Raw genomic sequence first — 19,658 nt, 5'->3', positions numbered from 1 at the left:
CTCCAATTTATACGACAAACGTACATTTTTAGTGGAGTCCTGCAGGGTTCAGTGTTGTGCCCATTTTTGTTTTGTATATTTATCAATGCTATTGATGAAGGTGCTGACCGGGCTAGCTAGGTGGGTAAAGTGCCTGTCTGGCAACCCAAAGGTCGCAGGTTCGATCCCGCCTTGGGCTTGGATCAGAGTAAAATGTAAAAACTTTGGGAGGTGCATTATGGCCACAGAAGCCGATGCGGCAATATCTAACAAAAAAAAAAAAAAAATGATGGTATATCAGGCTTAATGTCAAAGCTTGGAGATGATACAAAGGTTAGCAGGATTGTTAATGAGATTAATAACAGTACGCTACTGCAACAGGATCTAGAAAAGTTGGGTAGGTGGGTTGAGAAGTGGAAACTGAAGTTTAACATTGACAAATGCAAAGTACTGCATATGGGTAGCAGTAACCCCAGAGTAATGTACCAACTGTGTAGTACTACACTCAGGGTAGTGGAGAATAAAAAAGGCCTGGGGATAATTGAGCAGTCAGATACAAAGTTTTCTGTGCAGCGCAGACAGGCTGCCAGAGCAGGTCACGGGGGTCTTGTCAATGATATACAGGAATTTTGCTGGCAGAGATGAGATGATTATCCTCTTGTATAAGGCAATGGCCAGGCCACACCTTGAGTACTATGTACAGGTTTGGAGCGTACCGCATTTTAGGATGTAGAGTTGCTAGAACAAGTACAGAGAAGGGCAACAAGACTGGTGAGGGGAATGAAGGGATGCTCTTATGAAGAAAGGTTTAAGTTTTGCAAATTGCAGCATCTGGAGACAGCACCTGTGAGGCAATCTGACGGTGTATAAGGCCTTGAATGGTTTGAGTAGGCTCACTGCTGATGGGATTCTTCCTCTTGCTCAGATTATAAACCTGAGGGAGCATAAACTCAAAATGAGGACAGACAGTTGTAGCATAGATGTGTGGAAATTTACCTTTAGCCAGCGAGTAGTTGATTGCTGGAACAAACTTCCACCTGTCGTGGAAGTTTATAGCTTAAATAAATTCAAGGAAGAAGTGGGCAAACTATTGGAGCGAATGGATTGGTGAAATGGGAAGTGTTTTTTTTTTTTTTTTTTTTTTTTCCTTGGCTGATACTGTATAAGTTTGCTTTCTTACATCATATGCTTCTCCTAATTCTAATATTAATGGTAATGTCGTATATTTAAACAAAAAGAGCATTTTTATAGTAAATGAGATGCAATTAAAAGTTATAAATAATAATAATAAAACTTTATTGAGTGCAATAATTATGTTGGTCCAAGCCCTTCTATGACTTTGGGGCCCTTGAGGAGTGCCACCAAATCTCAGTAGATTCGGCTTTGTTTTAAGTTTGGTGGTAAATTGGTGCCAATGAGTTTATTCATCTGGATGAGGTTGTGAAAATAGTTGATAATAAGAAACTTGATGAATATGTATTTCCGAAATTTGCTTTTAATTTCTATTAGTCATAGGAAAAAAAAAAAGTTCAAAATTGCATCACTGACAGCAGAACTCCCATTAAAAATCTTCGAAAAAATGTGAGATACTTGCTCAAAAAATGTTTGCAGTGAAAAAAAATCTTTTATACAATAAACAGAAGTTATTGTTTTTAGCCCTAACAAGGTGAACTGTTTATATCACTGTTTCTTATGAATATTGTTTATATCACTTTTTTACGAAATAGTTTATTCTGTCGAATAAAAGTACAGAATTCAATAAAAAAAAAAGTGATAAACAAAAGGATTTTTAATTTTATTATTAGATTATTTCTTTATAGTTTTATGAGATTTTTGCAAGTTGTTATGACTGTTGAGGTTATAAGGTTTAAAATAAAATTTTAAAATAGATATTGAAAAAAATCTGCATGTTAATATTGAATAATTTATTACTAAATGAATAATAATAAATTATTAGTTACAGATTTAATTAGTAATTAGAGAGCCTATATACCAGTGGCAAAATTATAAATTCTGGGCCAACTCACCAGATTGCCGAACTGGATCAATGTCACCTTAAGAATATTCTTACGGTGGCATTGACTGGATTGCCGGATCCATATTAGCCCCCCCCCCCCCCCCCCCCCCCGATTCTTCGGGCTCCTGCTTTGGCAGACCTGAGCAGTGTGACAATTTTGCGACTGCAGTATACCGATGCAAAAATTTCAATATTTTTGTTACCATACATATATAAAAATGAGCTAATTTCAGACCCCTTAGCTTAATCGTGTCATAAACTTTTAAATATGATAAAAAATTTTATTTAAAATGTAAATAATAAAAGTGAATATCCAGTTGTTCATGTAAAGAGGCTGTTGTCATATTAAATGTCAAAGTGATTGGCCCTCCACAGGCGAAAAGCAAGTTTGGTAGCATGTTGCTTGTTGGATTACTTCTGTTACGTTTTTGCAGATTTTTTTTTTTTTTTTGTAATTTGTAAAAAATTATATTTTAAATAGCTAAGAATGACTGGCAGACTTATGCTGCTTCCGGGTTCATATAATTTGGGAATTAGCATGGATAAAAGCTAGGTAGGTAGTTTTAAATAAAAGTAAGATGCTTTTGTGGGAATTTGTTATACTATATATTGTTCTATAAATGCACCATAAAATTGAGGGTTTAGTGTCAATAAATATTAACTACAAAAGTGCATTTTTGTTTTGAGACAATTTTAGTTTTACTTTATACAAATAACAATGCACATCATGTCGCACAGCTGTATCTCTCTAGTACTTTACAGTTAGCTTGGGCTATAAGCACATTTCTGGTAAACCAAGAAAATATCTAATGACTTTTTCTTGGTTAATTACAAAAATGTTTACTACAGTGTAGTTAACGTTATTTGACACTAAACCCTCAAAATGATATTAAAAATTAGTCTTTAAAACCAATCTATAAACATACTCGGTCATGGTTGTCAGCAGGATATTTTAGAAGGTGTGGGAATAAATTTTTTTATTCAGAAAGGGGCCCATGAAGTATAATGGAGCCTACTTGCTGGAAGCTGGTTCATCTTTTGCAGAGTTCACTGAATCCTGGATCTGCCACTGTATAGTATATTTTTATACCACCTACTAATGCTTAGTGTGGCTGACTATAAAGTGCCATTGAGTCATGGTATTGCCTCAGTAACACTGAAAAATAAAAGTAATCAGTTTTTTTGTATTTACACTATATACTTATTTTGTTTATTGGTGTTTTGTATTTATAACTAATGTTATATAATGGATTCAGTGGCAGTCCCAGGTAGACACTAAAGAAGCTATGAAAAGAGGCTAAAGGAGCTATAAAAATCCTAGAACTACCACTGAATTTATTTGGATTTGTAAGTCAACAGAAAAAAGCAACATTTCACTTAGAAACTGGTTCTGATCATTGTATAGGAAATAACCTAGGCATGCATTGTGATGTTTTGGAACACTGAAGCATTGCTACCAAAGTTTTTGAAGGATGATTGGCTTGTGCCAAAGCAAGATTGGCTCCAGTTTCAGTCACGTGTGTTTTTGTTAGTGTTTATTTGCAAGTTAATATTTGAATCCATAGCACTGAAGCTGTAAACCTTTCTTGCCATTCAGTGATCATACTGGTATACGAAAAGAAACATTTTATTTAAAAAAAAAAAACGTTTTCCTAACCAAAATGTTTCCTTATAATGTGGGTGTGTGCTATTTGCTTTGGTCTCCAGAAGATCTGATTGTGTTATTCTTATTCCCCATCACTCTAGTAAATCACAAAACACTTCAGCGAAGCAGGTTCTGGTTATGACTACTTTTTAATGCAGATGGACATATATTTATATACCTGCAGGCATTGTACTGATTTTTTTGAGGACTTTTAAAACAGCTAATTATTGACATCTTGTATATGTTCTGGAGTCAAGATAGTTGATTTACCACTTCAAGATTTAGCACAAATAATTCCCATTCCATGAAATCATTTCATAAGTTTCTAAGTGGTAGATTTTGTGGGCACATCCTATGTTGAATTTTTGTTAATTTGCTCTGATTTCTCTTGTGCGAGATCTGATGGAAAAGACTGACTGAAAAGGCCCCATCTGGTGAGTATGGGCTTGGCACACCCAGGGTCCTGAGCTGGATATCATCATTCTTCTCTTCTTGGTGATTCCTTTCTACTTCTGATTCTCTCTCTCTCTCTCTCTCTCTCTCTCAGCGTAACTCGGGAATTTTTTTTTGGCTGGTGCAGCATAAGACTCAGGCTTCCTTGCACCATATGGCTAATAATAAGATAATTTGTAGGTCTCTCCTTCTGTCATAGCTTCGAGATCGAAGCTATGACAGAAGGAGAGACCTACAAATACCTAGGAATGATGCAGGCTCAGCAGTTAGAGCACAAGGAAATCAAGAAGTGCCTAACCAAAAAATATCATTAGAGACTCAGAAGCCTGCTGAAAGCAAAATTGAATGGAGGGAACAGTCAAAGCCATAAACACCTATGCAGCTCCAGTACTAACATACACCTTCGGGGTCATAGATTGGACTAACACCGAGCTAGAAGATATCATTCGAAAGACAAGGACAATGATGACCAAGAGCTGCCAACACCACCCAAAGTCAGCAGTGGAGAGACTAACAATAGCTCGGAAAGAGGGAGGAAGGGGCCTGATAGAGCAACAGAAAACAGCGATAGTTAACCTGAAGGATTACTTCTAGAACAACACAGCACCACTCCACCAGGCCATAAGGAAGATAGATAAGTGGTTATATCCCACTCAACCTAAGCGAGGAACCCCCACCCACCCAGACAGAACAAGAAACAAAGTTAGAACGATGGGCAAAGAAGACGCTGCATGGCAGACACTACAATGACCTCCATCAAGATTATATCGATAACATTGCTTCCAATGTATGGCTCACAAGCGGGATGCTCTTCCCCGAGACTGAAGGATTCATGCTGGCCATCCAAGACCAGGTAATCAACACCAGAAACTATAGAAAATACATTGCAAAGGAGTCCGGAATGTCAGATGACACATATCAACGATGCCACCTGGCCTCATAAACGATCCAGCACATCACCACAGGTTGCAAGGTGATCACCCAGACTGAGTACACTCATAGACATGACCAGGTAGCCAGGATAATACATCAGAAGCTAGAGAGGAAATACCAGTTGACAAAAGAAAGTGTACCATACTACAAGTACGAACCCCAGGCAGTACTAGAGACCTGAACCCATAAGCTGTACTGGGACCGTGCCATAATAACGGATAAGACCATCTCGCACAACAGACCGTATGTAACACTTGTGAACAAGATTGAAAAGGCAACCTACCTGATCGACATAGCAGTGCCCAACACTAGCAATGTCCAGAAAACCCATGAGGAAAAAATTAGGAAGTACACGAACCTGAGACATAAAGTCAAGGAGATGTGGCATATGCAAGAAGTATCGACCATCTCGATCATCATGTCAACCACAGGTATGGTGCCAAAGACCCTACATAGCAGCCTAGATGTTCTCTGGGAGACCTATTAGGTCTCCCAGAGAACATCTACAAGGAACTCCAGAAAGTCACAATCCTGAACACCTGTAGGATAGTCAGAGATTTCCTCGACCAGCAGTAACACCAGATATTACAACCACCATGTGTACTTGGTAGCAGTACCCATCACGGAGTGGAATCCCCCAATCAGGAAGAAATAATATAAGAGCAACAACAGTAATAATAATAAAGTCAATGCTGCTTTAAGAGTATCATCATCTTGGATTGCTGTTTGTTATTGAGCTGTGAACCTGGAGTAATCCCAAGCCCATGTGCTACCACAAAAAATACACAGCCCATTGTATTGGTGTCACTGCAATAAAACAATAATCCTAACTTTACTTCAGCAATAAGTAAAGTTGTGAACCACTGTTACCCTAACTGTGCAGAGCATAAATGGAAATTTATGTCTAGTCATTTAGTTTAGACATAGATTTCCATTTACGCTATCTGCTATCTCAGTTTTAAACTTCATTTCACACAGTACTGTATTCTGCATTTTTATATGCCATAAGCAGTAGATAAAACTTTAAGCTTCTCAAGTATTTGGTTTATTTTATTCCCTAGCTGTGAAGCTTTTTAATCTCATATTTTAAAGTTTTATTCACCATACCTTTCTGATGCATAATGGTTCTCAGTGATTTCTAATGCACATACATTTCTTCAAGCTTTGGCACATTCAAGCATGTAATTAGGCTGAACTATGAAACTCCTTTATCATTCCGTAATGTTGTACTTCCCCACTCGGTAGGGAAGTACAGTGTACCCCCAATATCTTCCCTAACCAAGTCCTTCCTTTCGGTTGTATCTTATGCAATTTTCTAATTTATTTATTTTAATTTATTATTATTTTTTATTTTATTTTATTGTTTAGTATAGCTGTATACTATACCTTACTAACTCTCCTCCTTCTTTCCTTTACTGACTAAAAAAACCTAATTTTTCACAGAAAGTGGCCAGCCTCCTCATGGTGAGGATGGGAGTCAGCCAGCAAATTTTTAGGCTGTTTGTTGGCTGTTTGCTCAGTGGCCAATCATATAGAGAACACATCACTAACTGCACAAACCCACACAACATACATTACTAGCTTTGCAGAGGTTCTTATCACAGAGCCACGAGGCAGGTTTAAGAGAATCCTCGGGGACCACTGCAACAAAGGTACATATGTGTATATGTCAAAAAATAAAATTATATGCTATAATTTTTATTTTTTGACTTGATGGTTAAGGAAAGAGGGAGAAATCATGGGGTAAAAAAATTATGAAACTAAATACATAAAAATATTGAGATTATGATGAAATCAAAATTTATTGATAAAATAATCCTATTGTATATTAAAAAAAACAAAACAACTGATTAGCAGGCTAACTCATCCCACTGGTTCATCCCACAGTGCCAGTTCTGCTAACCAAAAGTGGCCCACTGGGCACGCACATCCTTTCGTCCGGGCTTCGAGTCAAGAAAATAATTCTCGGAAGGATATAGAGCTGCTGGAACGAGTACAGAGAAGGGCAATGAGATTGATAAGGGGAACAAAGGGATGCTCTTACCAGCAAAGGCTTCAGTTGTGCAAATTGCAACATCTGGAGACTTGGCACCTGCAAGATGATCTGATTGAAGTGGTTACGGCTTTGAATGGTTTCAGCAAGCTGAATGCTGATGGGATTCTTTCTCTTGTTCAGATTACACACTTGAGGGAGAATAAATTTAAACTGAAGAAAGACAGTTGCAGAATAGATGTGTGGAAATTTGCTTTTAGCCAGCGAGTGGTTGATTACTAGAACAAACTTTCATCTGTTGTTGTGGAAGTTGATAGCTTAAATAAATTCAAAGAAGAACTAGACAAACTTTTGGAGGGATCAGACAAGTATAATGGGAAGGGGTTTTTTTTTTTTTTTTTTTTTGGCTGATGGTGTTTAAGCTTGCTTCCTTGCATCTTATGCCACTACTAATGCTAATAATGCGGATCAGAAGGATTGTTCAGGTGATGAATCAGATCCTGAAACAAACAAAATAAAATAGCTCCATAAACAGTGCTCTCCCCAGGACCTATCAAATGGGCGCACCAGCCGGTGAATTTAACTGACCACCCAGCTAAAATTTAAGTGATTCTTGTGGTACCGTATGGTACTGCTCACCGATCTTGATCAATATTAATTCAAACATACTATGTGGTCGAGGTCAATACGACAGGAACATATAATGTTAAATTATGCAATTAATTTTGCCCATTTATTTTGCACAGTTAGAAATTAATTAAGTCACATTTATAAATAACAGAAAATTTTATAATATTGTGAAGTATTACACTTCCCCATCCGGCTGGCAAAATTTTCTGGGGAGAACCTGCATAAATATCTGCTAAATTCATTCTGCTATACTTTTATTTTATTCATCATCAAGAAATGAAATAAAAGTAACAATTTTGATTTTTATCCCCCAGTAAACCGTTTAAATGATAGTTTTGGGGTGTGGTCTTTAAAGCCTATGTGGCCATTATGGTCACAATTTCTGACACCTGTTCTGTAGTTAAGAAGGAAATCACAAAGAGAATGTTTAACCATAAGCTAGCATATTCTTAACTTATATTCACATTAACTAATTTTAATTTCATTTTTAGTATAAGAATAATTAATAAATAACTCTGTGCTCAGACTACATGCACCATAATGTTAATGTTCTGATCTTGATAGTGATTGCTACGGGTGCCATCTTTGGTTTAGAGAAAAGTATACAAGCTATTTGTTATAAATAAATGATAGTTGTAAATGTGCAAAACACCCAGTACATTTCTAAACAGTGATTAGACTTGATTAAACAGTGCTAGAAATAGTGCATTGTTACTTTTCAATTATCATGTATGTGTAAGTATTTCACTCATATGTAATTATAGTACAATGAAACCTTTTGTTCCAGCTCAGATTGAAAACGTCCCTTGTAAAGTTTGTGGAGATAAATCATCAGGAGTTCATTACGGGGTCATTACCTGCGAAGGGTGTAAGGTAAGACTGCCACATAGTGATGTCAGTTTAGCAAACCAGAATTGAAATTTTACACTTAACATAGGAGTAACTTTATATACCATAAGCCTTACTAATACAGTGCAACCGTGATATAATGCAGGTGTTGTATCAGGCAACAATTTCAATGTCTGAGTTATTAGCAAAGCATGTTATAACTGAAAAAATTTTACCATTTTCCCCCAGTTTTTTTAACATAAATACACTTTACTTAGTAAATAAATACTTTATTTACTAATGTTTTTTGTGGATATAGACTAAAAGACAAAGTATTAAAGGTCATATCATTCCCTTTACATTCTACTAATACACAATGCTGTTATGAATTTAGTTTACACATCTGTTCTGAAATAGTTATGTAATTTTGTTTTCCGGAACTGATGACAGCTGTTTTTTCAGTACATAATTCGTAATAGTGGTCAAATGTAGTAAACGAAGATGTTCACTATCATTCTGATGTTCTAACCATGCCATCATCTCATTACTGTTTTCAAGCACTTTGTAAATTTCTGGAACTTTTTCCTTACAATTCATCCACATTATCTTCTGAGTCACTCCCCATGTCACTGGCCTTCTATTTGTCAATTGTCTCCCACTGCTCACATATGCTGTGATTTATTCCTCGCTCAGGTAATGTACACCTTGAGCTTCTGCGTCCACCTCAATCCAAGCAGCTAGGTTGTGCTCCAAGACTGCCACCAAGTATGTCACAAGCAACCTTTGCTTCTTGTTCTGAAAATGCTGCTAATCCAATGTTATTATTAGTGATCTTGTCTTTTTTAATATTTTTTTCCAGCAGTTTTCAGTTGCTGTTGAGCTTACTTTCTCACACGATAATCAAATATTTTATGCAACATCTTTCAGAGTTAATTAGCATTAGTAGAGGCATATGATGTAAGAAAGCAAGCTTATGCAGCATCAGCCAAAAAAAAAAAAAAAAAAAAAAATTTTCAGAAATTCTAGAACTTGAGTTTCCGAGTTCACAACACCAGAGTAGCCCACCACAATAATAGACTTTGAAGGCTCGAATAATACCCTGATCCATGGGATGAATTAGTGCAGTTGTGTTCCTCAGCAGAAACATGACCCTGATCTTGCCATCTTTTGATTTCAGGACATCAGTCAAAGGATGAGCTGGGCAATCATCCAACAGTAACAGAGTCTTTTTCTTTAAGTTTTTAAGTTTTTTGGAAAGCAGTTGGCATTTCATCGATGGTACAAACTCACTTTCAAACCATGAAGCAAAAATATCACTCATCATCCAAGCTCTGGAGCTATTTTTATAAATCACAGGTAAAGATTTCACGTTGACTTGCTTAAAACACCAGGGACTTCGACTATTATTGATACACAATGGCTTTAGCTTTTGATTTCCAGTCTTGTTTGTGCATGATAACAGACTAATTCTCTCTCTGTTAGTTTTCATGTCCTCTTTTTGGGTGCCTTTTTAATATCCAGTGACTTGTCGGGGCAAAATTTATAGTATAGCTCTGTTTCGTCACAGTTGTACAACCATTTGTCTCTGTATGTATTCACCATCTTGAGTCACATTATTCAGAAATTCAGGAAATGCTTCTGCTGCTGTAATGTCACCAAATGCAGATTTGTCTCCAAGACTAACCTGGGATATCCTACGACAAGCCTTCTGGCTCAAGAGCCACATTTTAGAAGCTTTAAATATATTATCTTCACCAAGTAGCTTTTGAAATTTAAGTGCCTGTGCTTTCAAAATTACCCCGTTTATCGGTACTTCATCACTGCTTCTTTAGAAACCACTAGTATAAGCATTGGTCCACATCACTATTTTCACAAAGTCTGGTTTTCTTTCTTTGGAGGCCTGCTTCATCTTCTGTGCAGTCTGTGAATGAACACAATTCTTTTCCCTCTTTCATCCAATCACAGATCATTCCTTCTGGAATTCCACACTCACAAAATATACTACATTTTGTTTTGCCACTCTTATTCTTAACTCTTAACTCTTTCGATAATGTTTAACTTTTCTTCAACTTTATAATTTTTTCCTTTTGGTGGCCATTACTTACAAAAACTATTAGGCTTTTCGTACCAACTAAGAAATATTATTCAAGGTTTAGGCCTAAATGGATGTCAGATGAACTAATGACACTTGTGGCAGAGAAGAAAAATGCATGAGATGCATATAAATTATCAGGAGACACACATGTCCATGGTAGATATAAGATAGTCTGTAATCAAGTCATGAAGGATGTTAGGTAAGCAAAGGCAGATTATGAGAAATTTTTGGCAAAGGATTCAAAGAAAAACAGTAAAAACTTCTTTACTTATGCAAGAAGGAAGGGGATGAATCAGATTGGTCCACTTGACATCGATGGTTCGATTGTTGAGGATTCTGCTGAGGTAGCTGACAAACCGAATGAATATTTTGCATCTACATTCACACATGAGGAATTCTGTAGGGAAGCGGAGGCCAAAAGCTTATCAAACTCTAAAAGGGAGTTAAATGATTTTGTAATATCTGAGTGCAAAGTGGAGGAGAAATTGCTGAAATTACACATAAGGAAGGCACCTGGGGCGGATGGGATCTATCCAGTTATATTAAAGGAGGCAGCAAAGGAAGTAAGCAGGATTACTTCATGATTATGAGTGCATCCTTGGACTCAGGGGAGGTCCACACAGACTGGAGATTTGCAAATGTATTCCCAATTCACAAAGGGAGATCGAAAGGTGGCATGAGTAATTACAGACCTGTTAATTTAACTTCTGTTCCAAGGGAAATAATGGAGTCACTGGTTAAGGAAGCATTGCAGGATCATCTAGACAAAAAGATGATCCAGCAGTAATAATTCAGACAACAGCATGGGTTTGTTGACGGGAAGTCTTGTCTGACCGATTTGATTGGATACTATGACATGGTCACAAAGGAACTGGATGCAAAAAATAATTTTGATATCATATACTGTACTTGGATTTTAGGAAAGCTTTTGAAACTGTTGCACATGGAAGACTACTGTACAAGTTGGAGCAGTATGGCATTAAGGGCAAGTTGCTACCATGGATAAAAGAATGGTTGAGTGGGAGAAGTAATCAATGGAGAATGCTCTTCATGGATTAATGTGGTAATCAATAGAGAATGCTCTTCATGGATTAATGTTATTATTGGAGTTCCCCAGCAGTCCGTGTTGGGCCCATTGTTGTTTTCTGTATTTATCAATGATATTGATGAAGGTATATCAGGCTTAATGTCCAAGTTTGCAGATGATACGTAGGTTGATAGGGTTGTTAATGACACTAATGACAGTACGCTGCTGCAACAGGATCTAGAAAAGTTGAGCAGATGGGCTAGGATGTGGCAAATGAAGTTTAACATTGACAAATGCAGAGTACTTATGGGTAGCAGTAACCTCTGAGTAACATACCAACAGTGCAGTACTAAACTCAGGGTAGTGAAGAATGAAAAAGACCTGGGGTACTTGTGCAGTTGTGAAGATATGAAGTTTTCTGAGCAGTGCAGACAAACTGCAAGAGTAGCTCATGGGGTTTTGTCAATGATATATAGGAATTTTTCTAGCAGGAATGAGGAGGTGATTATCCCCTTGTATAAGGCAATGGCAGACCACACTTTGAGTAATGAGGCCTAAAATGAGGCCTCCAGGATATCTGGAGGCCTCATTTTAGGAAAGATGTTGAGCTACTAGAATGAATATAGAGAAGGGCAATGAGATTAGTGAGTGGAACAAAGGGTTGCTGTTACCAAAATTGGATTAAGTTCTGAAAATTGCAGTGTCTGGAGACTCGGCATTTGTGAGGTTTGTTTGTTATTTGGTTTTTAGGAACATTAGCAACTAAGGCCATGTTGCTCCGGGATATGCGGTGGTCATTCCCTGACCTTTCCGCATCCTCTGTATTTGGTGGTGACGGGCTCGAACCCCAGTCCAATCAAGAAGCGTGTGCTACGCACTGCTGCTCCTTCGCATCTGGCTACGGAGGCGCCTATCTGTGAGGTGATCTGATTGAGTTGTATAAGGCCTTCAATGGTTTGAGCAGGCTCAATTCTGATGGGATTCCTCCTCTTGCACAGATTCCACATCTGAGGGGGCATAAATTCAAATTATGGAAAGAGAATAGATGCGCAGAAATTTGCCTTTAGCCAGTGGGTGGTTTATTGCTGGAACAAATGTCCATCTGTTGTAGAAGATGACAGCTTAAATAAATTCAAAGCTGAACTAGACACACTTTTGGGGTGATTGGATGGGTGAAACAGGAAGGGTTTTTTTTTTTTTTTTTTGGGTGATGGATAAGCTTGCTTTCTTGTATCGTATATCTCTACTAATGTTAATTCTAATACTTCAACCCTACCTGTTTACTGATTTTGTTGTGTATTTAATTTATTTCTGGTGTCTTAGAATTTACTTATTTTTAGAACCTAAATAAAAACTAAACTGTCCAGGCTGTCATAGTCCTAAAGTGACGTCATGTGATTTCTCCAATTAAGGGTGCCATGTGCCATAGTTTGCAAATGTTTACTTTATAACTAATGTAAAGCACTTGATGAATGGTAGCCATATTCCCCTCCTGAAAAAGTTATTTGTAATTAGTGTTCTACTGATATACTCTTATTTCATCTCTAGCTGAGAGGAGAAACTGGGAGTTTACAGTAATTAATCTCTGACAAGTCCTGTTTAAAAAAATTACTCTGCAACTGAATACTGAATATAATACTGAATATAAATTTATATTCAGTATTCAGGGAAATTATCTAGCTAATTTCCCCTTTGGAAATACAATAGTATGCTGTACAGTAGATACCAGTATACACCCTATTTACTTTTTCCACTTTTCAATATGAAATTGCTAGTTCTTTGAACACTACTTTTTTTCATAATTTGTTTTTCAGGGATGTGATGATCACTGCATTATATCCGAAACTGCAGTATGAAGAGGCACATTATATTGAAGTTGTACTCTATTTATTTTTGAGATTGCTCCCTATAGTTAGTTTCATTCAGATACAATAGAAATCATTTGCCTGATTCTATAAGCTTCTTTCCCAAAAGTATAGTAAATTTTTAAGCAGCTTGCTTTGAAACGGCATATTTACAACCTGATTCCTGCAGAAAAAAAGCATGTAATGACTACTTACTTTCATTAATAGTAAGTAATGAAAAGTATGTAATGACTACTTACTTTCATAATAGTAAGAGTAGCAGGAACTCAAACATAGTACAATTTTTTTTTTTTTTCTTGGCTGATGCTGCATAAGCTTGCTTTCTTGCATCATATGCCTCTTCTAATATTAATGCTATTTGATATATACTTTTGTTGTTGGTGTTCACTTGTTAGCATCCTTTTTTCCCATGTATTATTCTTATGTACAGCCAGGGTAATGCTAAGATGATTTCGATGCGTGACGCTGATATGTTATAGACATTGAATACATATTTTTAGTTGAGTAATACAAAACATTTATTTTAAATGTAAATGCAGATTTTGTTATTCATAAATAAGAAAGAGAAATGTTTATAAAAACAAAATATAAAAAACAAAAAAGAGGAAGGTGCCATAAAAATCTGGCACTTTTGGATTATATCTCATTTAGCCTCATGGTTAAGGCAGCACTATGTACAGCAGAATATAAAGTGGAATGGCATTAAATTTAAGTCAGGAATATTTATAACTAGTTGTTTTACTGAAAGCCCCCATTTAAAAATTTTCATTTGTGGCTTTCTCAAGTTAAACCAGCCCTTGTGAAATTGGTCACATTCTTCACATGGCAGGTCCATCCCTGCCAGATGATAGGCAAAAAAGCTATTTTAAATTTACATACAGTGCAAGTCCACTGTAATGAGAGCTAAGAAAATCCATCAAATACCCATCATAATGAATTCTTGTTGTAACCACGGTACAGATTAAAAAGTGCATAGAAATTGAGGAAAGAGCATAATGATGTTGAGACAGTCTGTTGTGTATGCACTTCTAATATCCATTCATTATGGTAATCTTCATTACAATCAAAACAGTAAAATAATGAAAATTATAGTGATGTGGTATCTTGCATATGAACATTGCAAAATGAACAGATGCACCAGAATTGCTTCAGCACCTTACATTTCTTCTTTTGTGGAGCACTGTCATTGAGAATAACACCTCTAATTTTGTCTCTTATTCTAAAGGAAAGTGAAGAGAGATGAAGAAGGTAACCCACATTATATTAATGAATTGATAGACACTGTACTAATATATTACATGGTAGAATAAGTAATTTATTATCGACACGATACAATTTAAAGGAATTGAACCACTTAAACTATTTATGGCTATGATTTGGGAACTCACTGTTTCTTGTCTTCAGGCCTATGGGGGATAGAACATTGTTTGAAGAGTGGTACTACAATTTTTCAATTTGATATTCGATTATTTACGATACAATGTATTCTAATTATACTATACTCCTTTACATGTGCAGTTGTCGTCGTATAATTGTTACACTTTTTCTTATAAATTGAATTAACTTAATTAATTAATAAATAAAGATAGTTTATGAAAAATCCCTAAAGTTACTCTAAAATGTTAGAAGGGCTTACCTGTTAACATGATGCATTAATGATATGTCTAGGTCTGGTTAGGGAAGACGTGTGGAAGGAGTAGATTGATTGTTTATATAGGTTGGAGTTGATTGGTGTAGCCCAATGGGAGGTTGTTGCATTGCAAACCTGGAGGATTTTGGGAGCAGGGATATATTATGAGAGAGAGAGAGAGAGAGAGAGAGAGAGAGAGAGAGAGAGAGAGAGAGAGAGAGAGAGAGAGAGATATTAGGATGGTTCCGAAACGGGAGGGGGATGGAGGGTGAGGACCGCTTGAGAGTATATCTATGGATATTTCTAAACTTTTTAATATATTACGGATTATTAGATTGACATATGAAGTATTTAATAATTGGTCGTATTGTACTACTATTAAATTAAATTACAGTGTCCGTATAAAATTGCCATAGTTATCAAATTGTTATGATTATTATGTTAATGATAATAATTATTATTATTTTGTTGATTACTTGCTTATTAAATTTAAGTAAAGGCTTTAAAAATTAAATTTTAAAACTTTAAGTAAGTTTTAATTTTAATATTGACTGGGGCTCCCTGAATTTACTTTTTCTTATTAATAATAATAATAATAAATTTTCTGTTTATACTCCGGGACGACCAAACGGTCAGAGGAGTTCACAAATAGACAGAATACAAGAAACAGCACCGTATTCAGTAGTTACGGGCTTGAACCCCGGTCACTCAAGGCACGTGTACTTATGCACCCGCGCGCCTGACCACTAGGCTACGGCGGCCTTTAAGAGGTTTGGGTCTTTTTGCTGAGAACTTCTTCAGGATATCTATATGGAATAGGTTGTAATAAGCATCGTGGAAGTTAACTCCTTGCTTCTTGTTGATTGCAGAGCTTCTGAAACATTTTATGCAGTAGGCTTCTTTGAAGGTTCTTCTGGAGTGCGATGAATCTGTTGTTAGAACTATGATGTTGGAGAAATCACATGTACCTCTTGGAGGAAAGAGCGTGTGCAGTTGTTTTGGATCTTTTGATTCTGCCATGTTGTGTCTTGCTTATGTTCTCATATACTTTCATCGGCTTCTGTGGCCATAATGCACCTATCAAAGTTTTTGTATTTTACTCTGATCCAAGCCCGAGGTGGAATTCGAACCTGTGACCTTTGGGTTGCCAGGCAGGCACTTTACCCACCTAGCTAGCCCGGTCGACACTTCTCTGATGTAGGGTGAGTTGCATGAGCATTGGATAAGATACATAAGACCTCTATGGTTAGATGGTTGATATTGGTTCCTGAATAGTTTTTGTTTCAGAGATTGGGTTCCTGCATAGCATGTGAGGATGTTGTGGGTTTTTGCTATGATGCTAATAATTTGTGGGATGTATGGAATAATTAGCTTGGTCTTAGGTTTGTCTTTTTCTTCTGTGGAGGTCTGGAACTACTGTTTGGAGTTTTGTTGATGATGCTGTCTGTTAATGCTGGAGGATATTGTACTTTAAAACCATTACTTTTATGGTTGAGATTTCCTGTTCCAGTAATACCACTTGGCTGCAAACTTTTAGGGCTCTTTTGATGTAGGTTTTGACGATGGCTATTTTGGTGGAGAAATGATTTGAGGACTTGTAGTTTAGGATGCCTCCTGTGTCCATAAGTTTCTTATATATACTGTCATCTATAGATTATTAGGGTTTCTTGAGATGAGGATGTCCAGGAATGGGAGTTGTTCATTTTTTTTCTGTTTCAACATTAAATTTGATTTTGTGATGTATTAACCAAGTAATAACCAAAAGCTGTTGAGGATTTGGTGGAATTTGTTGAGTTAGTTTTTTCCTTGATTCCAACTTGAAAACTTGTAGCACCACTCCTCAAACAATGTTCTAACTCCCCACAGGCCTGAAGACTGCAAGCAGTGAGTTCCCAAAATATAGCCATAAATAGCTTTAAGTATTTGGCATTGAGTTGGCTCAATTCCTTTAAATTGTATCATTTTGATAATAAATTACTTAATCTACCATATAATATAATAGTGTTGTGTCTATCAATTCATTAACATAATAATGAATGATCATGTAGACCCCCCCTCTTCCAAGTAATAACCCATATTTTTTACCATTTCACTTTATTCAACACCTATTCTTGTGGGCAGGGGCATATTCTTGGGGGGGAGGAAGAAACACTCCTCCTCCTCCTCCTTAACCAAAAATTCGAAATTAAAGAAAAAGAAAAAAAAGCTCCATTGTATTGCTAAATGTTTGGAAATAATATATTATTTTCATTTTTTGTGATTAATACTTATTATTATTTGCATGCTTTCCTAATATTCAAATAAAGATAATGAAACATTATTTATGTGCATATAAAAACCTGGTCGCCATGCACTTCCTTACGATGGCACTTAGATATGATGCTGCTTTTGGGCATTAATAATTTCATATTTTGTTTGTAAGCCTGTATTCTTCCATATTTTCCTGTCTCAATAAGTCTTTAAAATTTTATACTTGTTTTCCAGTGGAAAGTAACTTCAACAGAGTTTTAAAAAGTATTGCACTTTTATAAGGGCACATTTCAATCTGCAGTTACAACCAGATAGTATTGGCATTGGATGTACATGGGGTGTGAGGAAACCAGGCTTTTTTTGAGAAAATAGCTTGGATTTTTCTTTTCCTTCAAAAAACCTACATATATATTTGTTTTCCTCCATCAGTATTCATCCAGCCGGCCTTTGAATATCTCCCAAGTTGTCAGCTACAACTATTCATAGACACAACCTATTCCAGTGATTAATAGCTTACTGGCTAAAGGAGCAATTTTTGCAATCTAGTTTATAATTCTTTCTCCTTAATTTGAACTTATGTTCTCTGTTTCTAGTGTCATTTAATACTGCAAAAATTTCACGATCATTTTTATTCTCATTTCTCAGAGCCTTATAAACCTCCATCATATCACCTCTAATTTCCAAGCTTGACAGTCTATATTCAAAGTCTCTCTCTCTCTTTCCCCCATCCCTCCCTCTTTCTTGTATAGGCACCCTTTTGCCAATGTGTTACTTTCAAAAAGTCTGATGTCTCTTTAGGTTGTTTGGTTGGTTATTGGAAGTTTAATGGCGCATCAGCATCTAAGGCTATAATGCGCCAAGTCTAAGGTAATAAAATATAAATATGTAAAAATATAAAATAGCGTATCTGGTTAATATATTATAAACAAGAATATGGCATAAAACATTTACAATATGTTAAACATTAGGGCAATCTAAATAAAACTATGTAGATTAATCAGTTGTAAAAATCTGAATACATCTGACACATTGTCATCGTCGGATAAAATCTGCCTGAGTGTATAAGGCTCAGACAGATGGTTAAAACATGAACGGCGTTCATTATTAAAATATGTACATTCGACTAAAATATGATGGATAGTTAAAATTGCTTTACAATGTCTACACACAGGACAATCATCAGCCCTCAGCAAATACGAATGCATCAGGTGAGAATGTCCTATGCGTAGCCGAGCAAGAATTACTTCCTCCTGTCAGACCCTGCGCTGACTAGAATGCTAAAGCATTATTTCAGGCTTAATTTCATTCAGCTTGTTGGTAGGGCACCCATTCCAAGATTCTTGCCAACACGCGCATAATTTTTTGTAGATCAGTTGCTTGCAGTCTGTATAGGGGACTGACAAGCGGATGCGACTTTGTGGCGTTGCTGATTTTGCTGCTGCATCAGCTAAGTCACATTTCAATCCAACATGGCTAGGGATCCAGCAAAAGCGAATATCGAGATTTAACTCTAAGAGGGAGTGTAATATTTGCTGCACCCGACATAACACTGGGTGAGTGCTTCTCACATTGGATAAGGCCTGTAATACGCTTAGAGAGTCCATATATAGCATGCACTTTTGGTACTGGTGGGTTTTTATATGATCCAAGGCCAGTTCTACTGTGTGTAGCTCTGCAGTGTATATGCTGCATTCACTTGGAATACGACTACAGATTGTTTTGCTTGGAAAGACACAAGCAGATCCCACAAACTCTTCAGATTTCGAGCCATCTGTATAAACCGGCAAGAATTCAGAGTGTTCGGCAAGGTGTGCTGCAAAGAGTTGCTGATATATACATGACGATGTGTTAGCTTTCAGCCAACTCCTAAGACTGAAGTCACAAGACGGAGATCGTATATTCCAAGGGGGAAGATCTTGCTTGACTGACGTTGATATATTATCCAACGTAAAGCCAATATCATGAACCAGCTCTTGAATCCTGATACCAAAAGGCCGACTGGCAGTTTTACGCGTATTATATCGATTTTCCTGCCGTGGCATATAAATAGATGTCCACGTAGGATGGTCAGTCAGGGATTTTATTTTTATAGCATATTGTAACGACAATTGCGTCTCTTTAGGTATGACCTCCATACTTGGATACAATAATCAAAGTTTGGTCTCATAATTCCTTATGTAGTATTATTAAACTCCCCATCTCAAGCAATTGTTTAGTAAATCACTGACAGGACACCTTAAGACCATCTTTGCTGACAAAGACCTTTACATTTGCCTGAATCAAAAGAATTAGATCCCCTTCTTTTTCTATTAT

At 36.5% G+C, this 19,658-nt stretch overlaps 1 protein-coding gene across 2 annotated transcripts in view; it reads left to right on the top strand.

Moving 5' to 3' along the window:
* LOC150075305 (putative nuclear hormone receptor HR3) overlaps nt 1–19,658 on the top strand; it is a 163,025-nt gene that overhangs the window by 55,206 nt on the left and 88,161 nt on the right. For both annotated transcript variants that reach the window (XM_090389177.1, XM_090389178.1), the window contains exon 2: nt 8,438–8,523. In XM_090389177.1, coding sequence (XP_090245303.1) covers nt 8,438–8,523 — 86 coding nt within the window. The remainder of the gene's footprint in view (nt 1–8,437; nt 8,524–19,658) is intronic.

Source organism: Mastigoproctus giganteus, chromosome 14, assembly GCF_048544385.1.
Source record: "Mastigoproctus giganteus isolate SK-2022 chromosome 14, ASM4854438v1, whole genome shotgun sequence".
NCBI classification, from domain to species: domain Eukaryota; kingdom Metazoa; phylum Arthropoda; class Arachnida; order Uropygi; family Thelyphonidae; genus Mastigoproctus; species Mastigoproctus giganteus.
The sequence above is the reverse complement of the archived record's forward strand: the minus strand, read 5'-3'. Positions and strand labels throughout refer to the sequence as shown.